The sequence below is a fragment of the Aythya marila genome, assembly GCF_965140915.1.
Source record: "Aythya marila genome assembly, chromosome: 25".
NCBI lineage: Eukaryota > Metazoa > Chordata > Aves > Anseriformes > Anatidae > Aythya > Aythya marila.
Window position 1 is genome coordinate 6,316,375 of NC_139066.1, and position 23,265 is coordinate 6,339,639.

General features: G+C 42.3%; 3 protein-coding genes across 10 annotated transcripts in view; all 3 read right to left on the reverse strand.

Annotated features, from left to right (window-relative positions):
- Window positions 1-468: 468 nt before the first annotated feature.
- Window positions 469-7,633, reverse strand: HOXB7 (homeobox B7). Of its 6 annotated transcripts, none has more exons than XR_014319060.1 (4): window positions 7,425-7,619; window positions 5,564-5,846; window positions 1,044-2,592; window positions 469-959 (listed from the first exon to the last, which is right to left on the reverse strand). XR_014319060.1 is itself a non-coding variant. In XM_082779167.1 (4 exons), the coding sequence occupies exons 3-4, from the start codon at window positions 5,799-5,801 to the stop codon at window positions 2,339-2,341; spliced, it is 492 nt and encodes a 163-aa protein (XP_082635293.1). In that variant the 5' UTR covers window positions 5,802-5,846; window positions 7,425-7,456; window positions 7,551-7,633; the 3' UTR covers window positions 470-2,338. The 6 variants fall into 6 exon arrangements, 5 of the variants coding, with proteins under 5 accessions (XP_082635289.1, XP_082635293.1, XP_082635290.1 ...); XM_082779167.1 differs by having other exon boundaries at window positions 470-2,592; window positions 7,425-7,456; window positions 7,551-7,633; XM_082779164.1 differs by lacking the exon at window positions 469-959 and adding an exon at window positions 6,547-7,029 and having other exon boundaries at window positions 1,239-2,592; window positions 5,564-6,362; window positions 7,425-7,612.
- Window positions 7,634-7,739: 106 nt separating this feature from the next.
- HOXB8 (homeobox B8) lies at window positions 7,740-17,824 on the reverse strand. 3 transcript variants are annotated; one of them, XM_082779162.1, is made up of 3 exons: window positions 17,704-17,824; window positions 9,755-9,962; window positions 7,740-8,910 (listed from the first exon to the last, which is right to left on the reverse strand). In XM_082779162.1, exons 1-3 carry the CDS (start codon window positions 17,788-17,790, stop codon window positions 8,603-8,605), a joined length of 603 nt encoding a protein of 200 aa, XP_082635288.1. In that variant the 5' UTR covers window positions 17,791-17,824; the 3' UTR covers window positions 7,740-8,602. The 3 variants fall into 3 exon arrangements, with proteins under 3 accessions (XP_082635288.1, XP_082635287.1, XP_082635286.1); XM_082779161.1 differs by lacking the exon at window positions 17,704-17,824 and having other exon boundaries at window positions 7,740-8,907; window positions 9,755-10,605; XM_082779160.1 differs by lacking the exon at window positions 17,704-17,824 and having other exon boundaries at window positions 9,755-10,604.
- A 1,417-nt stretch (window positions 17,825-19,241) lies between these two features.
- HOXB9 (homeobox B9) overlaps window positions 19,242-23,265 on the reverse strand; it is a 4,806-nt gene continuing 782 nt past the window's right edge. The window contains exons 1-2 of the mRNA XM_082779159.1: window positions 23,002-23,265; window positions 19,242-19,481 (exon numbers count right to left, since the gene is read on the reverse strand). The exon at window positions 23,002-23,265 is cut by the window's right edge and continues 782 nt beyond it. Coding sequence (XP_082635285.1) covers window positions 19,246-19,481; window positions 23,002-23,265 — 500 coding nt within the window. The 3' untranslated portion in view covers window positions 19,242-19,245. The remainder of the gene's footprint in view (window positions 19,482-23,001) is intronic.

A 23,265-nucleotide genomic window follows, 5' to 3' on the forward strand; every position in this document is an offset into this window, starting at 1 on the left:
CAGTAAAACAGTGGGGTTCGGGCGGGAATTTTTTTTCCTTTTTTTTTTTTTTTTACTCAATTGGGAACCTTTTTGCTGAAAAGGGCAATTACCAGGTTTTAGGGAAGTAATAAATAAATAAATAAATAAATAAAATAAATAAATAAAATAGACGGTGGCCGAGGTGCTCATGCCCTGGGCAGAGAAGAACCGGTGGGGTTCGTGCCTCACCGGGTCCCCATGGCTGATCACCCCCGCAGAGCCACTGGGCCCCCTCTACAAGGTGGGGGCGATTTCCTGGCAAACCTGGGATGCCATGCCGGTAAGCCGCTGCCCTGGGTTTATTGTATTAAGGCATCGGTGGGGGACGTTTTGCCTTTTTCATGAAATCCTCAATTTCTGCTTATCCCCGATGGCACAAGTCCGTGCCAAGGGGGCAGAAAGCCGGGCCAATGCAGCAGAGCTCCAGGACCGGGGGAAATTTCTAGAACTGCTTTTTTTTTTTTTTTTTTTTTTTTTCTTCTCTATGCAAAGAGATTGCAACAACGGATTTCACCAAGAAAAAAGGAAGAGTTCCCTTTATTTACCCTTCTCTTCAAGTAGGATATCAGTGTTCAGAAGCCATAATAGCTGCTCTCTTTAATAATGGACTTGCCATAATTAGTGTACGTAGTATATACTGCAAATCTGTATTATAGATGTGGGTGCGCCGATACTTGACGTGGCATTTTATTTTCGCTGGAACCTGCTGAAGACGCCCCGTGCGCCTTCACTTAAGACATGAAGTCATCTATGCTGGTGGGTGGTGAAAAGGCAGGCAGACAGAGCCGCAAGGAAGGAAAGGTGGAAAGCTGCCATTACAAAGCCAGAAGTGCTTCCAAAGCTGTCTGAATTTTTCCGTGTGTGCATCTTGAGCATGCATTTGTCGAGCAAGTTATGTGGAGCCTCCGCTGGAGGAATCCGCGTCTTTACTGCGCACCCTGGAAATATAAATAAACAAACAGGCACGGGTGGGGAAAGGGCGGCGAAGGTTGGTCCCTGCGCAAGTGCTTAAAGTTACTCACTTTTGTTTTGCATTGGTGATTTTCCTGCGTTTAATTGCTTTAATTTATTTTATGCGCGCTTTGATGTTAAACATTATTTGGTACTAATGAAATAGTTCTAATCCGCAGTAAGGTAATTGAAAAGCGGAGAGAGAATCTCTCTCTCTCTAAAAAAAAAAAAAAAAGAAAAAAAAAAAAAGAAGGGGGGGGTGTCAGAAGAGGATTAAAACAAAGGGCGGAAAGACTGTTTGGGCTGCTTCTGGCCTCTTTGCATTCCTTCTTTATACTTTTACCTACTTCAGTAATAGCCACAGCACAATCCCAGGGAGAGAGAGAAATGACCAGCCCGTATTTCCGGAGCCCGGATTAATAATTATGTTTTTATATTTCTGCCAAAACTGTTGAAAAAAAAGTATTATATTGATATTTGAAATCTATTGAAATAGATTTTAGCAGTGATCTTGCTAAAAAAGAAAGAGAAGATTAAGATTACAGGTCATGGCATGTTTTAATATAAAAAAGATATTTTAATACACATATTTTCCTTGGGGAAAACAGTAAAACCAAAAGCCTGTGTATTGTTTTAATATGAAAAGGGGACTGAACCCAACGTGATTCTAGAATATTGGAGAATTAATTTTATTTCGAAGAATAGTAATCACAGACGAGGGAAAAACAAAAAGCAACACGTTGCCATTAAATAAATTGCTACTTCGATATACAACATTTTACGTAGCACAATATTAATTCATTATTTTTTTTTTCCTAGAGACTTGAACAGGGAAGAAGTCCCAGTAAAAATATACACAGACAAAACAGCATAGCAACGTGAAAAGAACCACAGAGGTTACAGGGAAAGGGGGTGATAATCATTCATATTATGTACACGATTCTATATACGCTAAGTATAATTTGCATTCAGATTTTCAGGTCACATTTTCTAAATTAAAGGTGCTAAACACGACCACATTACTTCATACCAAAAAGTACACAGCGAAATACAAACGGAGATTTACAAATTACTTGTACTATCGGAAGACTCACATAGAAAAATGTGTCTATTCTGACTCTAAAGCCACATTTAATAGGTAGATATTTATTCTATTGTCTTATTTCCCCCCACCCCCAAAAAAAGACTTGAATATAGGTAGTATTTTCTTTCAGTGTCAGGAAACACAATGCATCATTCCTATGTTTTTAATTATTTATGCACTTATCATTTATGTATTTTAATATATAGTCTTTTCTTCTAGTGTGTTTTTCCCCTTTTCTGTTCGCGTGGGTTTTCACGTTTCCTGGATCCACATTTTGCCCTTTCATTCTTCCTCGTCGTCCTCCACGTCTGGCTTTTCCTGGCTGCCGGAGCCAGAACAGGCAGTTTTATTTTCTTTTTTCCACTTCATGCGCCTGTTCTGGAACCAGATTTTGATCTGTCTCTCTGTGAGACATAGGGCATGAGCGATCTCGATGCGTCTCCTCCTCGTCAAGTAGCGGTTGTAGTGGAATTCCTTCTCCAGCTCCAGGGTCTGATACCTGGTGTAGGTCTGGCGGCCGCGTTTTCTGTCAGTGCCTGGGAAGCAAAATTAGATTCGTATTAGTGTTTTTTTTTTTTTTTTTTTTTTTTTTTTTTTTTTTGGTGAGGGAGGGAGTGTTGTTTTGATGCTGCTGTTAGGTTTTGCCATCTTGCTTTTGTCTTGTGGTGCAGCCTAGCAAGCACCATCCACTTGAGTTCCACAGGAGCACAAAATCCTCGGATGAACTGTGCAACATGAGACTATCTTCCTTTTTCATTTTCAAAATCTGCTCCCCATTCTAGAAGCTTTTCCCACTCTTCCTGTTCATAGCTTTGAAACCACTGAACGTTTCATTTTCTTTACTCTAGGAAATGCATGCAGTGTTTTTTTGCATCCATCTCTGATAAGCCTGTGCCTGCGTGTGGCTCCTAGCTAGTGCGTGAACGAACAGCAAACTTCAGAAAGTTTCCTGCCCTCGTAGCACCAGTCAGACTCAGAGTTCCTACTTCAGTTTTAGATGCCAGAAAGTTAGGATGGTTGGGGAATAAATACACACAGAAACATCGAGCAAGAATGTAAGAGGCATCTGATACCTACCCAGATCCAACTATTTGTCCTCTCTTAAAGCTGTCATCAGGGTGCTTGCGTGGAAGGTGTCTTATGGTCTTAATTATTTCAATGAATGTTTTGGGCACAGCAGTTACTTCTGCTTCACTGGGGCTGTGCAGGCAGGGGCTGACATGGGGGCTGATACCCCCGGGCTATTCCTGTGGGTGTGTGCGTACATGAGAAGCGCTTCAACACCTATCCCAGACTCGCCACTACTATTGTGTTGTCCGTGAGCAGGGCTCGGAAAAGGGCCCGACCCTTAATTCCACACACACCCCGTTCCAAACCGACATTTCCTGAGTGCAACTGGAAATAATTATACAATATGGTGTTTGTGATCCTGGCTATATTTTCCATGTAAGTGTATATCTGCAGTATAATATATTATTATTTCCCAAAGAACTCGGGTTAGCAAACAGCAGCTCTCGGCCTCTCCTCCACACATTCCACTAGACTCCTTTTTTTTTTTTTCCTTTTTCTTTTTAAAAGAAGAAAAGACCTAGTCATTAAAAGGAGAAAAAAGTAAAATAGCCATGCTAGCTGTAAAGCAAAAATCTGCAGGTCGTGGAATGTGGGTTGTAAAATCCTCTGAAGAGGAAGAGCCATAAACTGCTGCTGAATAGGGATGACAACTCTATCTCTGCTCGCTGATGAAATTCCACAAGCGCGATCGCACAGTGGGCATCAGGCGGGGGGTGGGTGGGAGGTGGGGGTGTCGGGCGGCAGACGAGAACCCGCTTTTACGACCGAGATCGAGTTTCTTTAGTTTTAGGCAGAACACATCCCAGAGCATCCAGGGTTTGTAGTGCAGGGACGCTCGTGCTTTTTCTCTGCTTCTAAGATCTCTCTAGTGCTGTTCCTCGCAGCGTCACATGCTAAGGGGGGAAAGGGGGGGAGGGGGGGCAGAGTCGGAGGTCTTCTTAAATCTAAGGTCAGATAAAAGCAGAGACGAAGTGTTTACGACCAGAAATATTTGGTCTTTGATAAATCAACTATAAAAGTGAACAAACTGTAGAGCAGGTACTGGAAAGAACAGACCACCAAATAGCTGTGATGATATCTCCTGCCTTTATAAGCTGCGGTGTATTGGCTGCTCTGTTGGTTTCTTTTTCCTTTACTTTGCAGGGATTCTGGCCCACAGTCCGGTCGCCCCCGAAATTTACTAACAAGACACATTCCGAATATTTGGCTGCAGTGTGAGGTTTGGTCTCAGGGATGCTCTCAAGTTGCAATTTGGCTCCGGCGAAGCCGGGGGTCTGTAGAAATGAGCTCACGCGTTCTCGTCTCCCAGACAGGACAGCAGCGCCTTTCTCCCACCGCCGGCCGGCGTGCCCCGGCTGGGGTCCGGAGCCCCGGAGAAGCCCGGTCTCAGGCTCTCCTTCCATGGACCCGGGTAGAGCCGGGGCGCTCCCGTGCGAGGGAACGGGATGTTTATTAAATGTTAATTGACATTAATACACGGAGATGGAGCACTCTCGTGAACGTAGGCAGCGCGGCGGCCCGGCGTGGAGTGGGTCACTGAGGGAGAGGCGGGCGGCAGCGCGTCCCGCTGCGGGGCGCCCCCCTTCTGCTCCTCGCGGACCTCTACGCGGCCTCCCGCGGGGCTGCGCTGCCAGCGCCGCGGCAGCTGCCCGGAAGCCCCAACTCCACGCTGAGCACCCCAGGACAAGTCCCACCGCCTCCTAAGAGACTTTCCCAGGGCGCAGAGCACACCGCACGCTTCCGCGGGCTGCCTGCCTGGCTTGGATTTTTCTGGCGGTCACACGGATAAAAGTGGTCTCCCTCTCACAGTCCTTATATCCATCCATCCATCCATCCATCCATCCATCCATCCATCCATCCATCCATCCATCCAGATCCCGGCTGGAATGTCAGGGTTTTGAGAGAAGGGTTTTTACTGAACAAGGAATGATGTGTTGCTGTTTCTGATGGTAACATGCTAGGCTTAATTGCAGCATCTGGGACATTGCGGTGAGGGGCTGCCAAATGAAGGTTTTGAAACCTAACAAAACAAGCTTGTGGGTACCTCCCATAAATAGTTCATTTCAGAATCTATATCTATATCTACGTGGGGGTAGCACAATCTTCATCCTGTAAATATAGGAGAAGAAGGGGATGGCCATTATTTCTGCAGCTCTGTCTGTCCCCTCTAAGACAAACTGCCTTTTGGATGGCACATACACAGCCCAAGCAACACTTATAAATATTTAAAGCTAAAAGGATGGCTTTATTGCGGGGGTTTCTCTCTCTCTCTCTCCCTTTTGAAGACGGAGATTCGTTTTCGATGAAACGTCATGAAAGGAGTTGGGGACAATTCCCCCCTCCCCTCCCCCTCCGCCACCCCCCGCGCACGCCATAAAATAATTTACACTCCCCCCACCTCCCCGAGCTCCTCTCTTTAAGGAGGCTTGGGCTTACCTGTGCTCCTCATCCAGGGGTAGATGCGGAAGTTACTGTCGCTTTGCAAATCTGAGTCCCTCTGGTCCGTTTTGTTGCAATTCTGCTTGGAGACATCTCCCGGGCACATCATGGAGAGGTTTTGCTCAAAGGGGGAACAGTGCATGTTGAAGGAGCTGGGCTCCAGGCCGTAGCCGGAGGAGTACATGGTGGGGGTCTGGGGGTGCACGGCGCTGCCACTGGAGTAGAGCCCGGGCATGGAGGCGGCGAAGGGAGGAGTGGATCCGGCCCCATACCCCGATCGCTGGGTGTTGGAGGCGAAAGCGCAAGAAGTTTGCTCGGGAAAGACTCCGGATGGGAAAACCGAACTTGCGGCTTGATATTTAGAAAATAAAGCATTCGCATAATACAATGAACTCATAATTTGGCCGGGTGATTTGTAGGTCGGGACGTTTTAGTGTCGGTTTTACGAGGTACCGTGATATATTACGGAATTAGAGTCCAGATTTACACCAAAAAGGAGCCCTTTTTCCTCCCGGCCCATGTGACGCGCGGGCACGTGGCTCCGGCGGCGCCAATCGCCGCCCGCTCCCTCCTCAGGGGCAAAAAATTGTAGTGCTGCTGGATTTATAAAATATGATAAATAATTGATGCGATATAAAACCCTCCAAGATCTATGCTGGAAGGGGTGAAATTGTGCTGGAGTCGATAAGCAACCTGTAATCAGTTTTCAGCTGAGACCGAGGGAGAAAGAGAAAGGCGAGGGGGGTGTAAAAGCACGTTGCTGATAAACCAGCATCTTCCTCTCGGTCTCTCTCTGCTGGAGGAAAAGGAGTGGAGCTCTATTTATCCTTTTATTGATCCCGTCTAAAATTCCCTCCTTCGCACCATTTCCCTGGCTCCGAGGTACTTTTTCACAAGACAGTACATAATTTCCTCTCCTCCCCCCTTGACCCTCTCCCCCTCTGCGACCACCCCCCAAAGGACAAATGTCTGATTGATACCTAATAGATTCAGGATTCTTTTTCCAAATGCCTTTCAGTTCTATATCTAATTTATTCCAGTGCCACGGGCTTTGAGTTTCGTATTGAGCTGGCATTTGCTTTTCTTGTTGCAAAAAATAAAGACTGTACAGATCCCTTGTTCAACGTGTCAGCGGTTCTGCAGGACTCAATTACAATTATAAGTAAAGCGTTACCAGCTGGCTGATTTGCTTTCTGCTGGAGAAGCAGAGAGACCTTCCAAAATGTGACTTGCCTTTATTTTTTCTTTTTCTTTTTGGGGGTGGTAAGAAAGAAATAAAGTCTTACTGGCACGAAAAGCAGCTCAGACAATGGTGGATGTGCATCTAGGATTTGCATTGTTTCTCTTTTCCCAAGGTTAAGTTGCAAGGGGATGTGTGTGCATCCCCATATACCATACTCTCTCTCTTTCCATGGCAGGAGAATTCACTAGACGATGGGGCAGAGAGCAGCTCAGCCGCACAACTGGCGATTTTGCAGACAGACCAGTGGGAAGAAAGGACAGTGACTCAGACCTGGGCTCTATCTTGTGGAGAAAGTAGGGTGAGGAGAGACGGAGAGATGTAGAGGAGGGGAGAGGGAAAGAAGGGGAAAGGGAAAGAAGGGGAGGGGGGAGGGGGGGAAGAGAGAGAGAGAAAGAGAGAGAGGAGAGAAAGAAAGAGGGAGAAAGAAAGAGAGAAAAAGAAGGAGAGAGAAAGAAAGAAGGAAGGAAGGAAGGAAGGAAGGAAGGAAGGAAGGAAGGAAGGAAGGAAGGAAGGAAGGAAGGAAGGAAGGAAGAAAGAAAGAAAGAAAGAAAGAAAGAAAGAAAGGAAGGAAGGAAGGAAGGAAGAAAGAAAGAAAGAAAGAAAAACACACATTACCTTCAGGAAGGATTTCCACACAGCTTTCCAACCTGTCACCACACATGAACAGTTAGAAACAACAACAGAAGAAGCCATCGCAGTTGCCCCCCTCACCCCCCCGCCCCTTCTCCACGGTTCCCATACAGCTCTCCGGCCCCAGCCACTGCCTCTGCCTGTCCTAGCAGCGATCCAGCCTGCCAGCATCTCTACAGGCGAAGAAGTCTTTGATGGCGAAGGCTGCAGCTCCGACACAATGACTTTTATTTCCTTTCTATCAAAGTGGTCCTGGAGGAAATGGAGCAGGGTAAAAGAATGATGTCACGGAATTCTCGCTTGTAAACTTTATTGTAACTTTCTTCCGCTGCTTCCAGGTTTAGACAATAGAACAAAGTGATGAAAGAACAACAAAATATATCATTAGTTCCCCCAATAAAGTAATTCACGTATACAGTATACATTCTTTTTCACAGTTAACCTAAAGATCACTTTACAACTTGCTTCACTGTGCGCATGCTAACTAAAGGAGAGGAAAACGCTTTTTTATGCTTTTTTTTTTTCTCCTTTTTTTTTTTTAAGAGACATTCAAAAATCGAAAACAAAACAAAGCAAAACAAAATGAAACGAACAAAAGAACAGAAGTAAGGAAAGTAAAGAGAGAAAGAGAGAGATAACTGTAGCATAAATAGGCAGTTTCATGTTGTTGGGATGTTTGTGTCAATCGCTACCTCCAGTACATACAGATAAACCACAACAAAAAAAGTGGAAATTTTAAAAAAAGTGCACAAATGTAATTCCACATAACTTCTATAGCATTGAAAGCTATGTTAACCAACCCACCCCCCAAGAAAGAAGAGAGAGACAGAAAGACAGAGAGAGAGAGAAAAAAATTCACAGTCATGTTTTACATAAGCTATTGCGTTACACTACCACTAGTTAATAACTGGCAAAAGGCAGGAGAGACCTCCAGACCACTTTTGCATACTGTTCATTGTTTCAAAGGATAATCAGGAAAGTGGTGCTTACAGCTATATTGTTTTACAGCAATAAAATGTTGTTTTTTTTTTTTCTTCTTCTTTTCTTTCTCTTTTCTATGCATTGTTGTTTCCCACCCCTCCCTTACATTAACTACCATTAATGTGGGGCTTAGGGGCTCTTCCACCCCAGCAGCGCTTGCCTTTCAGTCCTTAAAAATCCTTTTATTTCTTGTCCACCTTCTGTGCTTCCCCTTCCTCGTCCACCTCCTGGGCTCTTTCCATTTTCTGTTTTTCCAGTTCTTCCTGCTCGCATTTGCTGCTGGGAAACTTGTCTTTGTTGTTTTCCTTTTTCCATTTCATCCTCCTGTTCTGGAACCAGATTTTGACCTGCCTTTCTGTCAATCCCAGGGCATGCGAGACCTCGATCCTCCGTTTGCGGGTCAGGTAGGGATTAAATAGAAATTCCTTCTCCAGTTCCAGCGTCTGGTAGCGGCTGTAGGTTTGCCTCCCCCTCCTCCGTCCAGCGGCTGCTGGGGAATTGCAAAGGTTGGGTGGAAAGGGGAAGAAGAGAAGGAGGTTGAAAGATACATAAACCAGGCTCGGGAATAGGCGTATACACACACACAGACACACACAGACACAGACTCGCAGACACACACACACACACACACACACTCACTCCCCCCTCACACGTACACATGGGAGGGGGAGGAAGAAAGGACTCGCAGAAGCAAAGGCAGGAAGCAAACAGGGAGAAGGAAAGACTGTTGTATTACATTATAAAAGGGAAGATGGTTATAAAGGAAAAGGGTGATGGTGGCGGAGGAGGGGGAGGGTCACACACAAGCCCACTACAAGCAGCTCAGCTAAAGCCTTCACTTGTACAATTATTACCCGAACAACACAACATACTCTGGCTCCCTAGGATCCAGGAGGCTGCCCACACAAAAAAAGAGCTGCAGCCCAGGGAGAGCAAGCAGCACGACCAAAATCCCCAATCAAACGCAAAACAGAAAATGAGAGTCTTTTTAAGGCTGTAAAAGTGCCATAAACTTTAAGGATGCTTCCTTCCACTGAAAGCCCGGCTCGCTGAGCCCCCAAAAGAAAAGGTCTCCTTCAGGGTAATTAAACTATAAAGCAATTTACAAGTGCAAAAGTTTACCCTCATAAAGCAGTAAAATACAGTCACTGGGGAAGAAAAAGGGAGCGAAAGAAAGAGAGAAAGAAAAAGACAGAAAGAAAGAGGGACAGACAGACAGAAAGAAAGAGAGAGAGAGAAAGAAAAGAGAGAGAGAGAAAGAAATAAAGAAAGAGAAAGGGATACTTTATGGGCTCTGGAAACACTCCTTCGCTGTCCTTTCCATCTCGCCTCACCTTGCGGTCGCATCCAGGGGAAAAGCTGGGTCGGAGAAGGACTCTGCTCCGAGCTCTCCGCCTCCTCTCCAAGGCCGCTGGCAGCAAGCTTGCAGTCCGTGTACTGCACCAAGTCCGACTCCTGGGCGCTGAAGAGGCTCTGCCTTTGCAAGGGGTCGTAGCCATAGAAGTTGCTGGGGTCCCCATGGCACGCCACGGCGCAGGGATTCTGTTGGTAAGGGGAGCTGGAGAGTGAGGATGCTCCGTGGTAAAACTCCTGGATTTGGGTCGGATGCTGGAAGGTGCCACCCGTGCTGGGTCCGTACACCACCGTGGGTCTGCCCCCAAGATCCTGAGCGAACCCACAGTCATAGTAATTGGGACGCAAGGAGTCCCCGGTCTTGTATTTGGAGAAGAGTGAGTTGACAAAATAAGAGCTCATCTTAATTTAAATAATAATATTTGTTCGGAGGAGGAAAAAAAAAAAAAAAAAAAAAAAAAAAGAAGAAGTAGCCAACCAAACCTGACCACGGGAATCTATCAGCAAAAAAAGAAAGCGCTAAGATGCTAAGCAACGACAGTTTGTGTTTTCCAGGAATATAAAAGGAGGATATAATCAAAACTCTAAGCCTGCATGATATTGAATTCTTTCCTCCCCCCCACCCCTAAAAAAAAAAAAAATCACCACTTAAAGAGTTCTCGCTTTACATTTCCAAGAAGAGATGCCAGTTCATAAACAGTTTTCAGTGATTTACTTCAGCGCAAATGAGTTGTTTCATATTTTGCAGTGTCTTTTCATGATCATTTGCATCTATTACCAAAACCTCATCCTATTGGCTTCTCCTTACTCCACACGGACTCTGCACTGCATGATTGTGAAAGGAAGAGTGTGAGAGAATAAAGAAGGAAAAGCAAGCGAGGGGGGGAGAGAGAGAGAGAGAGAGAGAGAGGGAGCGAGAGAGAGGGAGAGGGAGCGAGAGAGAGAGGGAGAAGGAGGTGGGGTGAATATACGGATTAAATATGTTTAACTACCTACATTAATGAGATATCTCTCGCCTCACAACAAATCACATACCTAGACCACCCAAAAGATTGATTTTTTGGGGAGTGCTGGAAAATTAAAGAGAGGCGCTCTCAGTCGTTAATTTCAAAATTTTAACGAGGCAGTTTTAGCCTTTTTAAATGTCAGGGTCGCTTTGGAAAACTGTAAAAGAACACGATTTAATTGCTACCAGTTTTAAAAGGTCCTATAAATGTAATTGGTATTTTAATACAAGTTATCAAATCATACAGCTTCTTACCCTAAACATATTTTAAAACAAACGAGGTAGTCATATTTAACATTTTAATGATCAATTTCCTTATTATTGATAAAGGTTTAACTATCACATGAAGGGAATTGCATTTGTAATAGCCCCAAAAAAGGCTGTAAACTGTTTAACAAACTATAAAATGCCATAAAGCCGGGGATGTTGTTGTTGTTTATACCGCACTACATAAAAGCCGTTAGGATTTTACGAGTTCTTTCCTCTACTGCTATAAAACAGAGGTTTCGATTGGACCCGTCCGCATTACAGCGAGATGTTGAGGTGTCAATATTGAATTAAAACGATTATAGTTTTTCATATATAACATTGACTTTTTGAATCTCTCTCCTAGCCCCCTCCCAGCCTCCTCCCCGGTGCCCAGCTCACACAGAGGAGTTGTTCAAGATGTGTTTGGGGATGATTACAAACTAAAAGTATTGTTTCGCTTATCACATCCAGAACAGAACCTTTATGGTCAGTAACTGATGGCTGCTTCCCTACCTCACCCCGTCCCCAATAACTTTTTTTTTTTTTTCATGATACTTATGAAAAGTAGGGAGAAAAGGGGGATGGGATAAGTGAAATAAGATAGAGGCTTTCTATTTTATTGACATTTGTTAAGAACGAAGTAAACTTACCCCTAAGATGCCAACGCTGCAAATGTCCACAGTCTAAACACACAGGGGGTAGATTTTGAAATTCATTTATCGCAGTCAGCAAATATTACAGAGGCGTATTTCAGCTAATAACGACACCAAACCCTCCCAACTTAAATGCTGTCCCAGAGTGCCTAACACCCACGACGCCTCTCCAAGCCCCTTGCATTGCCATCTCTATTTTCCAATCCTTCAACCTCCAGTAGAAGTTAAAGACACTCTTCTAAACATTTCTTTTTGTTTTCCCTTTTCCCTAGGTAGATTTCTGCTGAAATCCATTGTATCCATCTGCGCAGTATTGACACGGAAAGGTGAATAAAGAACGTTTTTACTCCTGCCTGCCTTGAGCTGAAGGACAATTTTCAACTGTCCACAAGAAAAAGAGTACAAGTCCTCGCTTTGTTGGGCTTTGGTAAAAAGTACTTGCATTGGCAGTGGGAATAAGCAAGGAATTAAGGTAGACAAAAAGACAGAGAGAAAGACAGAGAGAAAGAAAGAAAGAAAGAAAGAAAGAAAGAAAGAAAGAAAGAAAGAAAGAAAGAAAGAAAGAAAGAAAGAAAGAAAGAAAACAAAGATAATAACGGAATAAAACTTTAAAACCACCCTTAGAGAAATAATTTAAGTAAATACGTTTCGTTTATTTTGTGTAGGGATAATTTCAGCCGAGTCTAAGAGCCTTTTCAAGTAATTATTGTGGTTGAAGTACTTGCAGTGGTATAATTAAGGCTTTTCCCCCCTAAAAGACAAGTTAACATTTTATTTTTCTCAACACTTTTATTGTCGATTGAGCAGATTTTGGTTTCATCATTGAACATAAAAACCTAGAAATGGTGCACATAAGTAAATAGAAATAAACAGCGTGGTGTGGGGATGCTCGATGCTAGAATTTTCAAGAAAGCAAAACCTTGAATTGACTAAAGGATTTTTAGAAAATAATTTATGTTCTTCTATGGGTGTTTACAGGCGTACTCATATCTATTGAAGTTTATTAAATAAAAAATAGAAGCCGTTCCCATTCATATATGGAGCATGGGAAGGCTGGAGGGAAGTTGCTCTTGGAAGTTCACATTTTATCAAGTGCAGTAGAATTTTATGGTCATGAAGTGATGGTAACTCATCAATGCACCAGAAATCAATAGCTGATCTTAAATCATTCATATACTGTAATCAGATTCCTGAGGAAAGGAAAATGTTTCTATTATAAGAAAAAACAAGTGTGCATCTATGTGCACGTGTGTGTGTATGTGTGAGAGAGAGAGAAGATAATTTATAAATACCCGGTGGAGAAAAGATTTGTTGAGAATTGACAAGAAAGAAAGAAAGAAAGAAAGTGTGAGAGAGAGAAAGGAAGGAACCCCAAACCTTTCGCTAGGTAAACCTTAACTTTTCACTACTCTGCATTTTAATGAATGCACAAGGGTAGTATTCCTCTCTCTCTCTCTCTTTTTTTTTTTTTTTTTTTTTTTTTTTTCATCTGTATCTGTTTACATTTGTATTTCATTTTAGAGGATTTAAATAGAGTCTTGAGATGTTTAAACTTTGACTCTTTAAACAACATATCAAATCGCTTGGGCAATGATTCCTATTCTGTTGCGTGCATAGTTTTAATTTGTTACATTATTCACCAGAATACTGCATATCGGGAAATGGGCATATTTTCTTGTGTATCTTCGGAGGAGCATGTATTCAGAAAATGCATTGTTATAATAATTTGAATGAAAAACTATGTTGAAATATTTGCCATCTTTTCTTTCTGTGCTAGTTGTAGCTGAATATAAGGATTGCAATGTCTGAATAATTACTGTCTTGTAATTATGAAGAAAAAGATGTCCCACAAAAAAGTGAACTAATAGAGTTAAAATTTTACATTTTTTTTTTGCTGGTGCAGCATCTTTGGAGTATTTATACGCAAAACAAAACATGGTAAGATCACAGCAGTTTAGGTTAATTTACTATATTGTAGCATTTTGAAGCCTATTAATGAAGACAAGAAACAGCGGCAATTCTACCAAAAGGAGGAGGAAGTATATAAAAAAAGCTCAAATTCTAAAAGGTATATCCCATTTTTAGGCGATGGCTAAGAAAGCTAAAACATATAAAATAAAATAAAGAGATGAGAAAGCGCAAACCATCCTAACGGCCAATTTAAATAGCCAAGGAAAAATATCCTGATTTTGGATGTGCTTCTTTCTTCCCGAAATCTTTGAGCCACTCTCTTTTCCAGTACTTCAAACGTAAATCTTTGGTTTGAGATAATAAAGCTGTCCTCCCACCTCCATCCAAACTCTCAGAAAACAAAATGACTTTTTTTCTCCCTTTTAACGAACATTTACAATAGATGCGTGTCCCACCTCTCATTGCATCCCAGCACAGAGCCACGAGATTAACACCCCCCCCTTTTCTTTTAGCCTCACATAATTTACCCTCGCAGAGAAAAAAAATAGATGTAACCTATAAAATCGGAAAAATAGCTATAATTAACCCTATATTTTATGCCTCGGGATTATTCATGCCCGTAGCGAACAGCCCGGCCGCTGCCGCTAATCCAATCAAGGTGTTTCGAGGAGCCCCGCGGCGGCGCGCGGGAGCCGCGCGTCTCTCGTGGAGCAATGGCGCCACCGCGCGGCCCCTGGCGGCACCGCAGCCCCGCGGCGCTTCCCCCTCCGGGCCTGCGGAGAGGGGCCCGCGAGGGCCGGGGCACCGCCACCGCGAAGGGCGGTGAGGAGCGAAAGGAGTGAGAAAGAGGAGAGCTGGCTTCTTCCTCTGCACCGCTCAGCGCTGAAAGCGCTCTCTGCGATGCGAAAGCTTCACCATCCAGTCACTCTACTAGCAATAAAAGAGACAAAATGGGGTTGCTTTTGAAAACCTCTATTGTTTCAAATTCCGAGACTAAACAATTGATCATTCTGCTCTGGAGGGGGAAGGCCGGAGCTGTAAACCGATAAAGAGCTTCCCAAGCCCAGACGTCTCGCCAGAACTTAGTGTGTGAGTGTGGGGGGTGCATCTGTGTGGTGGTGGTGTTATTGTACACACGGCTCAGCATTCTGGCAGCCTGGAATTGCTTTAAAGGAAAATAATAATAATAATAAAACTGAACAACAACAGCAAAATAACAAAGGGTATAATCCAGAGTGCTGGATTTTCACAGAAACTGCAAGAGAAGAATAAATTAGCAAAAGTCCCTCCCCACATTTTATCCCCCCCCCCCCCCTTTCTTATTTTTTAACCTACCCCCTCCCATAGGGAAAATAAAAAGGAGGTGAACTTTGTATGTGACTGAAGCAGAAACAAGAGCTTTTACACGTTGGGTTTCCCCACATTCCCAAGTCGTTGTAGTAATTTAGGAGTTCCTGAAAGTTTTCTTGCACTGTTTGCTTTACAGCCGTTTAGTTCCTTAACCTTCAGAAATTTATACCCTATAAAGTTTTATAGCGGTCATATTCTTTTATTGCAGCACACTGCACTGAATTTTCCTTTTTTTATGACAAGTTACTTCCCTTTCTCTCTCTTCCCTCAATAAGCTCCAAGTATCTTTTTTCTTCTTTTGTTTTCTTTTCAGAGCTTCCTCAAAGAAAGGATTTTTTAAAGAAGTGAAATATTGCCCTTTAGAGCGCCCATTATGTTAAAAATTAGTGGAAAAAAAGATTCTTGGTTATGTTTCTCAATACCTGCTTCCTGTAGGGTTGAGCAGGTCTCAGTTGTTGTTTGTATATTTGTTGATGTATTAGGTTTTGTTTATTTGTTTGTTTGTCGTTGTTTTTAATATATAGGTGGAAACACTTTCCAGGAGTTTGTATTTATTCTCAAGCAACAAATTATCAAAAGAACTTAGAGACGAAATTACAGTAACCGCTAAAAGAGTCCTTGAAAAAAGGAATCGCGTGTCAAATCAGAGGTGATGCCAAGCAAGGAAGGCAGGGTGGGGTTTCTCACTGTTTGTTTTGGTTTTCTATTTTTTCTTTAGCAAAGTTTTCATAGGGAAGTAGAAGTATAAAGTAGAGAGAAAGTAAAATAAAGCCTACCCACTGTGCACTTCTACTTCTGGTCCCCAGAAGTAGATCTTGCTGATGCAAGAATGCAAAAGTTAAAACCTCAAAAAAGAACAAACAAACAAATAAACAGCGGTGAATGCAATAAGAGATTAACGATCTCTGACTTAAAAAAAAAAAAAAAAAAAGATTTAGAAACGCATAAAATCTGCAAAAGACCGAATAAGCACTTGCTACACTGGAAAGGAATTACTTCCATTTGTCTCTGGACATATTTTTAACCTAAGCAAAAATTGATTCTTATAATACATTTAACGAGACACTAAAGAACGCAGAAAAACGCAATGAAAATATTTATGAAATTTTAGACGAAGCAGTATAACACAATGACATATAGGTACTGTTGTTCTAAAATCGATTTTTATTCTGGAGCATTAAACATCTGTAGAAAATACATCCAGGCTGATGCTACAGAAGACAGTTTTTCCAACATTTTTAAAGTATATTTCCTAATAAAATGAACTAATATTTTAAATTCTATTTTAAAAGAACCTTATGTTGTTGTTTTAAAAATATCTGCTCTTTACCACAACTCTAAAGAAAGTGAAAAGCGTTTCTAAATTCTAGTGTCCGATGGGTTGCAAACATCAATTAAATCATGGGTACACTTCTCAAAAATATAGTAATGTGTATTTAGTGAACTGCAAGCTCAGTTCCAAAAATGAGGAATATATAAACCTAGCAAGAAGCAGATCTAGAAGTTCATTCACCCTTGAGAAGAATCAAATAAAACTGAAATAATTAGGTAGATAAACACATCTAATCATCTTTTTAATTATTTTTTTCATATTCTTTTTTTCTTTCTTTCTTTCTTTCTTTCTTTCTTTCTTTCTTTCTTTCTTTCTTTCTTTCTTTCTTTCTTTCTTTCTTTCTTTCTTTCTTTCTTTCTTTCTTTCTTTCTTTCTTTCTTTCTCTCTTTCTCTCTTTCTCTCTTTCTCTCTTTCTCTCTTTCTCTCTTTCTCTCTTTCTCTCTTTTTTTCTTTCTTTTTTTTTTTTTTTCTAATAAATTCGGATTTAAAGAAATGATCCTGCCGCCATTTTTTTTTTCCAGCTCAGAATATCTACAACAGCTTTTTTCTTAATTTAGTTTTGAGGAAGAAGTATATATATTTTGACACAGGGTGAAGTTTAGTTAAGTTTCTCTCTCTCTGGCAACATGATAATTGAATTTTGAAGCCCCCTAAGTTTTGAAGCCCCAGAGGAGCTACTAAAAGATGGAAAGCTTCAAAAGAGAAAGTTTAGGCATTAAAACAAACTTTCTGAGAAATTGTCTTACACACTGGTTTCTGGTCGAGTGAAAGATTTTTTTTCCCTTTTATAAGAAATTGAATTGGTGTAAATTTCGGTGCACCGAGGTGCAGCTACTTGTTTCTTATCTCTCATGATAAGAAGAAACAAACAAAATAAAACAGGAACACTTGGGGGAAAAAATAGTAAAAAAAAAAAAAAAAAAAAAAAAGGAAAAAACGGAGATCTTCCCATCACTTCCTCCCAGGGCAATCTCTGTTCATATCAGATAAAAGTGGTCTCAAAAACTAATGCTAAGGATACTCACAAGTTAGTAGCTTATGAAATCAGATTTGCACTGATTCGTTAACATATACAGCAGAAATCGATGTGTCTTCTCTTCCCCACCCATTCACCCAATTAAAACAAGCTACCTTACACTTGCGTTGTTCCTAGAAAGCCTCCTGGCAGCTAAATATACAAATTTGCACACGAAAAAAAAAAAAAAAAAAAAAAAAAAGAGAGAGGTTTATTTCGGTATTTTCCATCAACTAACAACTGAAGAACTCTTTGTATACTTAAAAGCCACAATAGAGACAGAAAACGAGCTTCAACATTCACAGAAACACAACCACAAACACATTTTACAATAGCCACCATGTAATCAACTCGTACTAACCCACCCGCCACCCTCTCCCTCCCCCCCTTCCCAAAACAAAGTTAAGTCTTACAGAGATAAAGGAAAACCAGTCCCTCACGGGCGGTTCAGAGAAACCTCCAGCGGATCTGTCAGATGAGAAACCAGCTCCGTCCGGCATGACATAAGACCTCGTTTGTAAACAATCAGGGTCTATATTTGTTACACTGGATGCTCTTCGGGAAAAGGGTGGGTGAGCGCCGAGCCGCGGAGCAGCCGCAGCCCCCGGTGCCACCCGCGGGCCGGGGCTCCCTCCCAGGGGAGGTGGCGGCCCCGGGGCCGGCCAGGCACCGGGCCCCGAAGTGAACGGGGTCGCAGTGGGAAAACATGCCGTGAGCTCGCTTCACCACGGAGCAGGCGAAAAAAACACAACACCGGAGAATTAAAAGCATCTCGTCAAACAGGAGGAGGAAGAAATACACACACTCTATGGTTGGCACTTTATCTCTGCAACAGCCTACTGCTTTAGGAAAAGTCAATTCACAATAAATTATAAATATGCTAGCACTAAGAACACAACCTTTCCCTCTCTTACAGCTCTACTAAGGTAGTTTTTTAACTAGAAAATCCCATTCTTCCTGTCCTCTAAAAGTTAGGAATAAGTTGGCAGGGGTTCTTCCGCCCCCTTTTCTCCTAAATAATTTACAATGCGGCTCTGAGAGTGCCCCCCACACGCACTCTCGTCTCCCTCCTCGTCTTTTCTCCTCTTCCAAGTGACCCAATATAAAGCTACCAGATGAGGATGTTTGCCTGTAAAGATCCTACTAAACTTCCAGGTCAAAGTCACATATCTGCCATGACAAGATTGAAATAAAAATCCCGCATAATAAAACCAACCGGAAAAAAAAAAAAAAAAAAAAAAGGAAAAAGAAAATGAAAAAGAAATAAAGAAACCCAGCGCAGCTGGGAGTTGGGCTGTCACTAACCGACTTGTCCAGTGTAAAGTTGACGAATTGAAAATGATTTGTTAGGTGCAATTAAACGCAAGTCTTACGAACGTGTCTGTCTTGCAGTAGTTTAATTAAATCGTCTGGTTCCTTGGCCACCTCAACGTTTGTATGTCTGTGTGTTTGTGTGCCTGCGTGCACCGGGGTGCTGTGAGTGTTATAGAGAATCTTTGTCCTTACGTGGATAAAGAAAGACAGCGTGGTTTGGTGGAAGCTTGGACCAGAGCTGTTTGTGGCCAGTTTTGTTTGCCGTCTTGCCTTCCATGGAGAAAATGCAAGCAGAGAAATCTGCTGCTCAGACAGGAGCCTGTGTCTATGTAACGCTGTAGGGAGAAGAAAAAATAAAATAATAATAATAATAAAAAAAAAGATAATAGAGAAAGACAACAAGAAAATAGAAACAAAACCCAGCATGTGTCTCCAAGGAGGAGCTGCAGTTTTTGCTAAGTTGCCTCATACGTGACAACACTAGGAAGATAAAAATAATAAGCAACATCTCGCATGCAAAGGTGGAGATGGGAAATGGGAAGGATTTCCCGTTGTTTGGGTTATTTGTATGTTAGCACTACAGTTCGGATGCGCGGCCGCAGAGGCTGGGGAAGGAGGGAGGGGTGCTGCTTTTCTGGTTTTCACTCTTTGCCCTGTTCCTTGTTCATTTTCTTCATTTTCATCCTTCGGTTCTGAAACCAGATTTTGACTTGTCTCTCACTCAGGTTGAGGAGTCTGGCCACTTCATGTCTACGGTCCCTCGTCAGGTACATATTGAATAAAAACTCCTTCTCTAGTTCCAGGGTCTGGTATTTCGTGTAAGGGCATCGCTTTTTTCTGGAGGAACGGGCGTGAAGCCAGCTGGCAGCTGGGTTGGCTGAAAGAAAAGCAGCAAGATCAATACGATGCAGCTTGAGTGTTTCTCAGAAGGTTTTAATCATGCCATCAAATATTAAGATTATACATACGGATATGCACACCCGAGTGAAAAATGCTCACTGAGATATGAGCTGGCAGCAGAGGCCCTATGATAATAGTAGAGCATCGTCAGGACGAACAAACCCGCGTGGATGTGGGGGGTGCCCCAGTCCCGAAAAGCTGCCGCGCCCGTCCCCTGCGCCTCCGCGGGTGGGGGTCTGGGCTGCAGGCAAGAAGCAGCAGCGCGTTAGATTTCCCCGCGTGTCTGTGTGCACATACATGTCTGCGCACACATGCTCACTTGCACATACATGCTTGCGCACATGTATGTTTGGGTGCACACGTGTCTTCTGTACCCAGTAGCAGAGCTCCCGCCGACTTTTTGCCAGGTCTATCCATACCAGAAAACACCCACATACATGCACTTACAGATTTGCATAATGCCTATCTGCGCGTTCCATATGCTATACTCAGAGAAACCAATGCAAAAATTATATATATAATTCAGATGTGTTTTCCCACGTGTCTCCAGATGCACTCCTACAGACACAGCGTGCAGGCAAAGAGTATTGAGACGATGTCTGAAAAAAAAAAAACTTTCATAAATTCTGCCTATTTTGCTATGTGGCAAGAAATGGTCTTGATACCATAAAAATCCTCTGAGGGCTAGCTGCACTCTCCTGCCGGAGATCTGGACAGTGTTATGCAGAGACACGGACATTTGCAGGGCTGCTTCGAAGGGGAGAAATGCAGCCAAAAATAAATAACAGACTGCCCGTCACTCTCGCGTATGGGAGAAGTTACGTGGGAATCTTTTGCAAAAAGCACATTTCAGGAATAAACCTAATCAAGCCGGGGTGGGGTGGAGTGGGGGATGGTGTGGGGGGGACGGGACAGGACACGACATTTTAGAAATGAGTCCCACAGACACAGTACTTGGGGAAGGTACTATGGGAAGGTTGCACACAAAGGTGAAGTCCTTTTGGGATAAACAATAGAGCATTTACTAATCACATGCAAATTTTAGAGGACCGTTGGGTAACTGAATACTGGAAAAACAAAATGAAGGTTTATAGACAGACCACGTATTTCTATTTTATTTCCTTTTCGTTCTCTGAAATTGTGACTGAAGCCATAAACCTTTACACCAATTAAACGGACCATTATAAATATATACATACACACACACGCGCGCCATCAGAACATTTCCTCTTTGTAAAATTAAATATATTGAATATTTTTTAAAAATAATCCGGTTAATCTTCCATTGTAAGTACTGCCTCTTACAAATTTGCACGGCTATTTCCTTAATGTAATTGACTTAATCTAATATGCAGAATTAAATATTAAAGAGGAAGAAAGCTGTTAATAATTGATACTGTTAATCCTGCTACCCATCCTTTAATGGGTATGGAGGGCTGTGCTTCATAACAGACATTTATTTGGTTTGATTTTATTTTTTTGGTTATATCTTGGATCGGTAAAATATGAGATATTTTAAATGCGAGTATTGTTTTACCTACTTACTGTATATACGTGCCTAAACTGGCAAGCGAATTAGTAGAAGTTCTGGCACATGCACTCTTTAAAATCTGCCAAATAAATTAACAGATCCCGGTGCCATATACAGTGTAGAGATTCATTATTGTGAAATACTTTCAAAAATTGAAAGAGTCAGGGAAATTGGTGGGAGCACTTTCTGCAAAACAGCTCCGTCTTCCAGCCCTGGCAGGCTCTCAACATTACCCCAAATTAAACTATTATTTAAAACAAAATATGCATCTTAACCACATGCCATAGAAACCACACAGCATCCTCTTAGCGTGGGTCCCTGCACTTACTTATAACATAATAACATTTTCTTGGACAAGATTTTTATATATTCAATTTCAGGGACATTGAGCACAGAACCTGGATATTTAATTCTTTCAAATCATTCACCTCACGGTCGCAGTTTGTTCTGGATCTCTGCCCAGTACAATAGAACAGGACTTTCTTTTTCGCGCGCCTGTGTGTGAGTGTGTGTGCGTGCGCGTGCATGGTGCAAGTTAAATGATAGGAAAAAAATGTCACCATAACATCCTGGACACAGAGGAAAGGAAATCACGAGGCTCGAGAATATACTGAGAATATTTTTAATTCTATGGTAGCAATAGCAATCTCTGTTGCTCTTGCATGTTGGTGGGGAAAAAAAAAAAAAAAAAAGTTAATTCAGGAGGAAAAAGAATGACTGTGATAGTGTGTCCTGCATACACTCTGCAGAGCTATACCCTCGGCAGGGGCTGTTTCTCTGCCATTTCCAACCGGGAAGTTTATACAACTTCGGCTTTCATTGCAAAATATTTACCATGGTGGTGAAGCCAAGTTTCTCTCTCACCTCCAACATAAGCTTTCGGTCACTTTTACCTTTCAGATGGAAACTAGGTATCAACCGAAACTGCGTGAGGTGAAGGTACTGATTCTTTTTTACTTAAATGCTTTCGCATAATTTTAATTTTAATAATAATAATAATAATAATAATAATAATAATAATAATAATAATAGCATTAATTATAGTAGTATTAAGTACTTTCAAGAAGAAAGGTTTTCTGTTCTATATTGTAGATCAGAAAAAAACAAACAAACAAACAAAAAACTTAATCAGGTCACTGAAAAAGCATATGCTCAATTTTAACTGTTCCCCTATCTGGCTACCTTACAAATTAAGAACTAATTAATCTGGAGACACCCCCTCCCCTCTTTTTTTTTTTTTTTTTTTTTTTTTAAACTAAGAAATATCATATGGCTGTGAAATAGTTATACCCTGAACCGTAACATTTAACAAACAAATAAATATAAATAAACACCCCCCCCCCCCCAAGAAAGCAACAACCAAAACCAACAACAAAACAAACACTGAAATCCACTGCCACCACCACCAAAAAACACGAAAAAGTATGAGGAGGAGAGCCTCTCCCTGAATCTGCCGAGGTAAATGAGAGCAACGGGCATGGAAAAGACCTCTCTGCTGTTTACTTCCCTCAAGTGAACTTTTCCTCCGTAATTTTCGCTCTTTCCCCCCTTGTTCTCCCCCGATCGCCACCCTCCGCTCCCCTTTCCCTACCTTTCCCCCCGACATTTTTTTTTCTCCCCCTTTCCTTCCCCTTCACACACAGACCCCGCACAAATTTGCTCCCGCTTACAAAAGTGATCTCTGCAGCCGGAGTCAGCGCTCTGTAGGAAAGAGGATGACTTGATCCAGCTTTTGTCCGCTCTGGACTCTGTTTTGCTCAGAGACGATGCTCATTTTTATTTTTATTTTTATTTATCTGCAGAGACAATGCCACCCCTCTCCCCTCCCCATCTCTCCCCTTATGTTGGCATCAGCAATCTGAGAGTTTTCTTTAAGCCCTGATTTTAAACTTTATGCAGCATTGTCCCATTTTATTGCACCTCCTCCAGCTTTTATACTGTTTACTTCCTCACTTTTATAACTTACTTTGATCTGTTCTGTCTTTGTCTTCGCTTCCTTCACAAACTTTATTGTCCTCGAAGCTGGGCCTTTGATTGGAAACGATCCCTTCCCTTGCAGCAGAAGTTTCTAAATTGTACTCCTGTGTTCCCTGTTTATGGACATCCCCGGGACGGCCCAGCAGCGGCTCTGCCTTAACAGATCCCTGCCCGGGGAGGTTCTCTGCTCTGGGCACTGGATCCAGCCAGCTCCGTAGATACCTGCTATCAGATGGGACGCTTTGATGTTGAA

Excerpts from the sequence above, each read along its gene's own strand:
- HOXB7 (XM_082779163.1), bottom strand. The coding sequence starts at position 7,610 with ATGCTGGCAGGCTGGATCGCTGCTAGGACAGGCAGAGGCAGTGGCTGG. Across the intron at positions 5,847-7,424 it reads TGTGGAAATCCTTCCTGAAG|CGATCGGGGTATGGGGCCGG; the intron begins GTAATGTGTGTT and ends TCCAACACCCAG. Across the intron at positions 2,593-5,563 it reads CCCCTGGATGAGGAGCACAG|GCACTGACAGAAAACGCGGC; the intron begins GTAAGCCCAAGC and ends TTTGCTTCCCAG.
- HOXB8 (XM_082779160.1), bottom strand. The coding sequence starts at position 10,175 with ATGAGCTCTTATTTTGTCAACTCACTCTTCTCCAAATACAAGACCGGG. Across the intron at positions 8,911-9,754 it reads CCCCTGGATGCGACCGCAAG|CAGCCGCTGGACGGAGGAGG; the intron begins GTGAGGCGAGAT and ends GCAATTCCCCAG.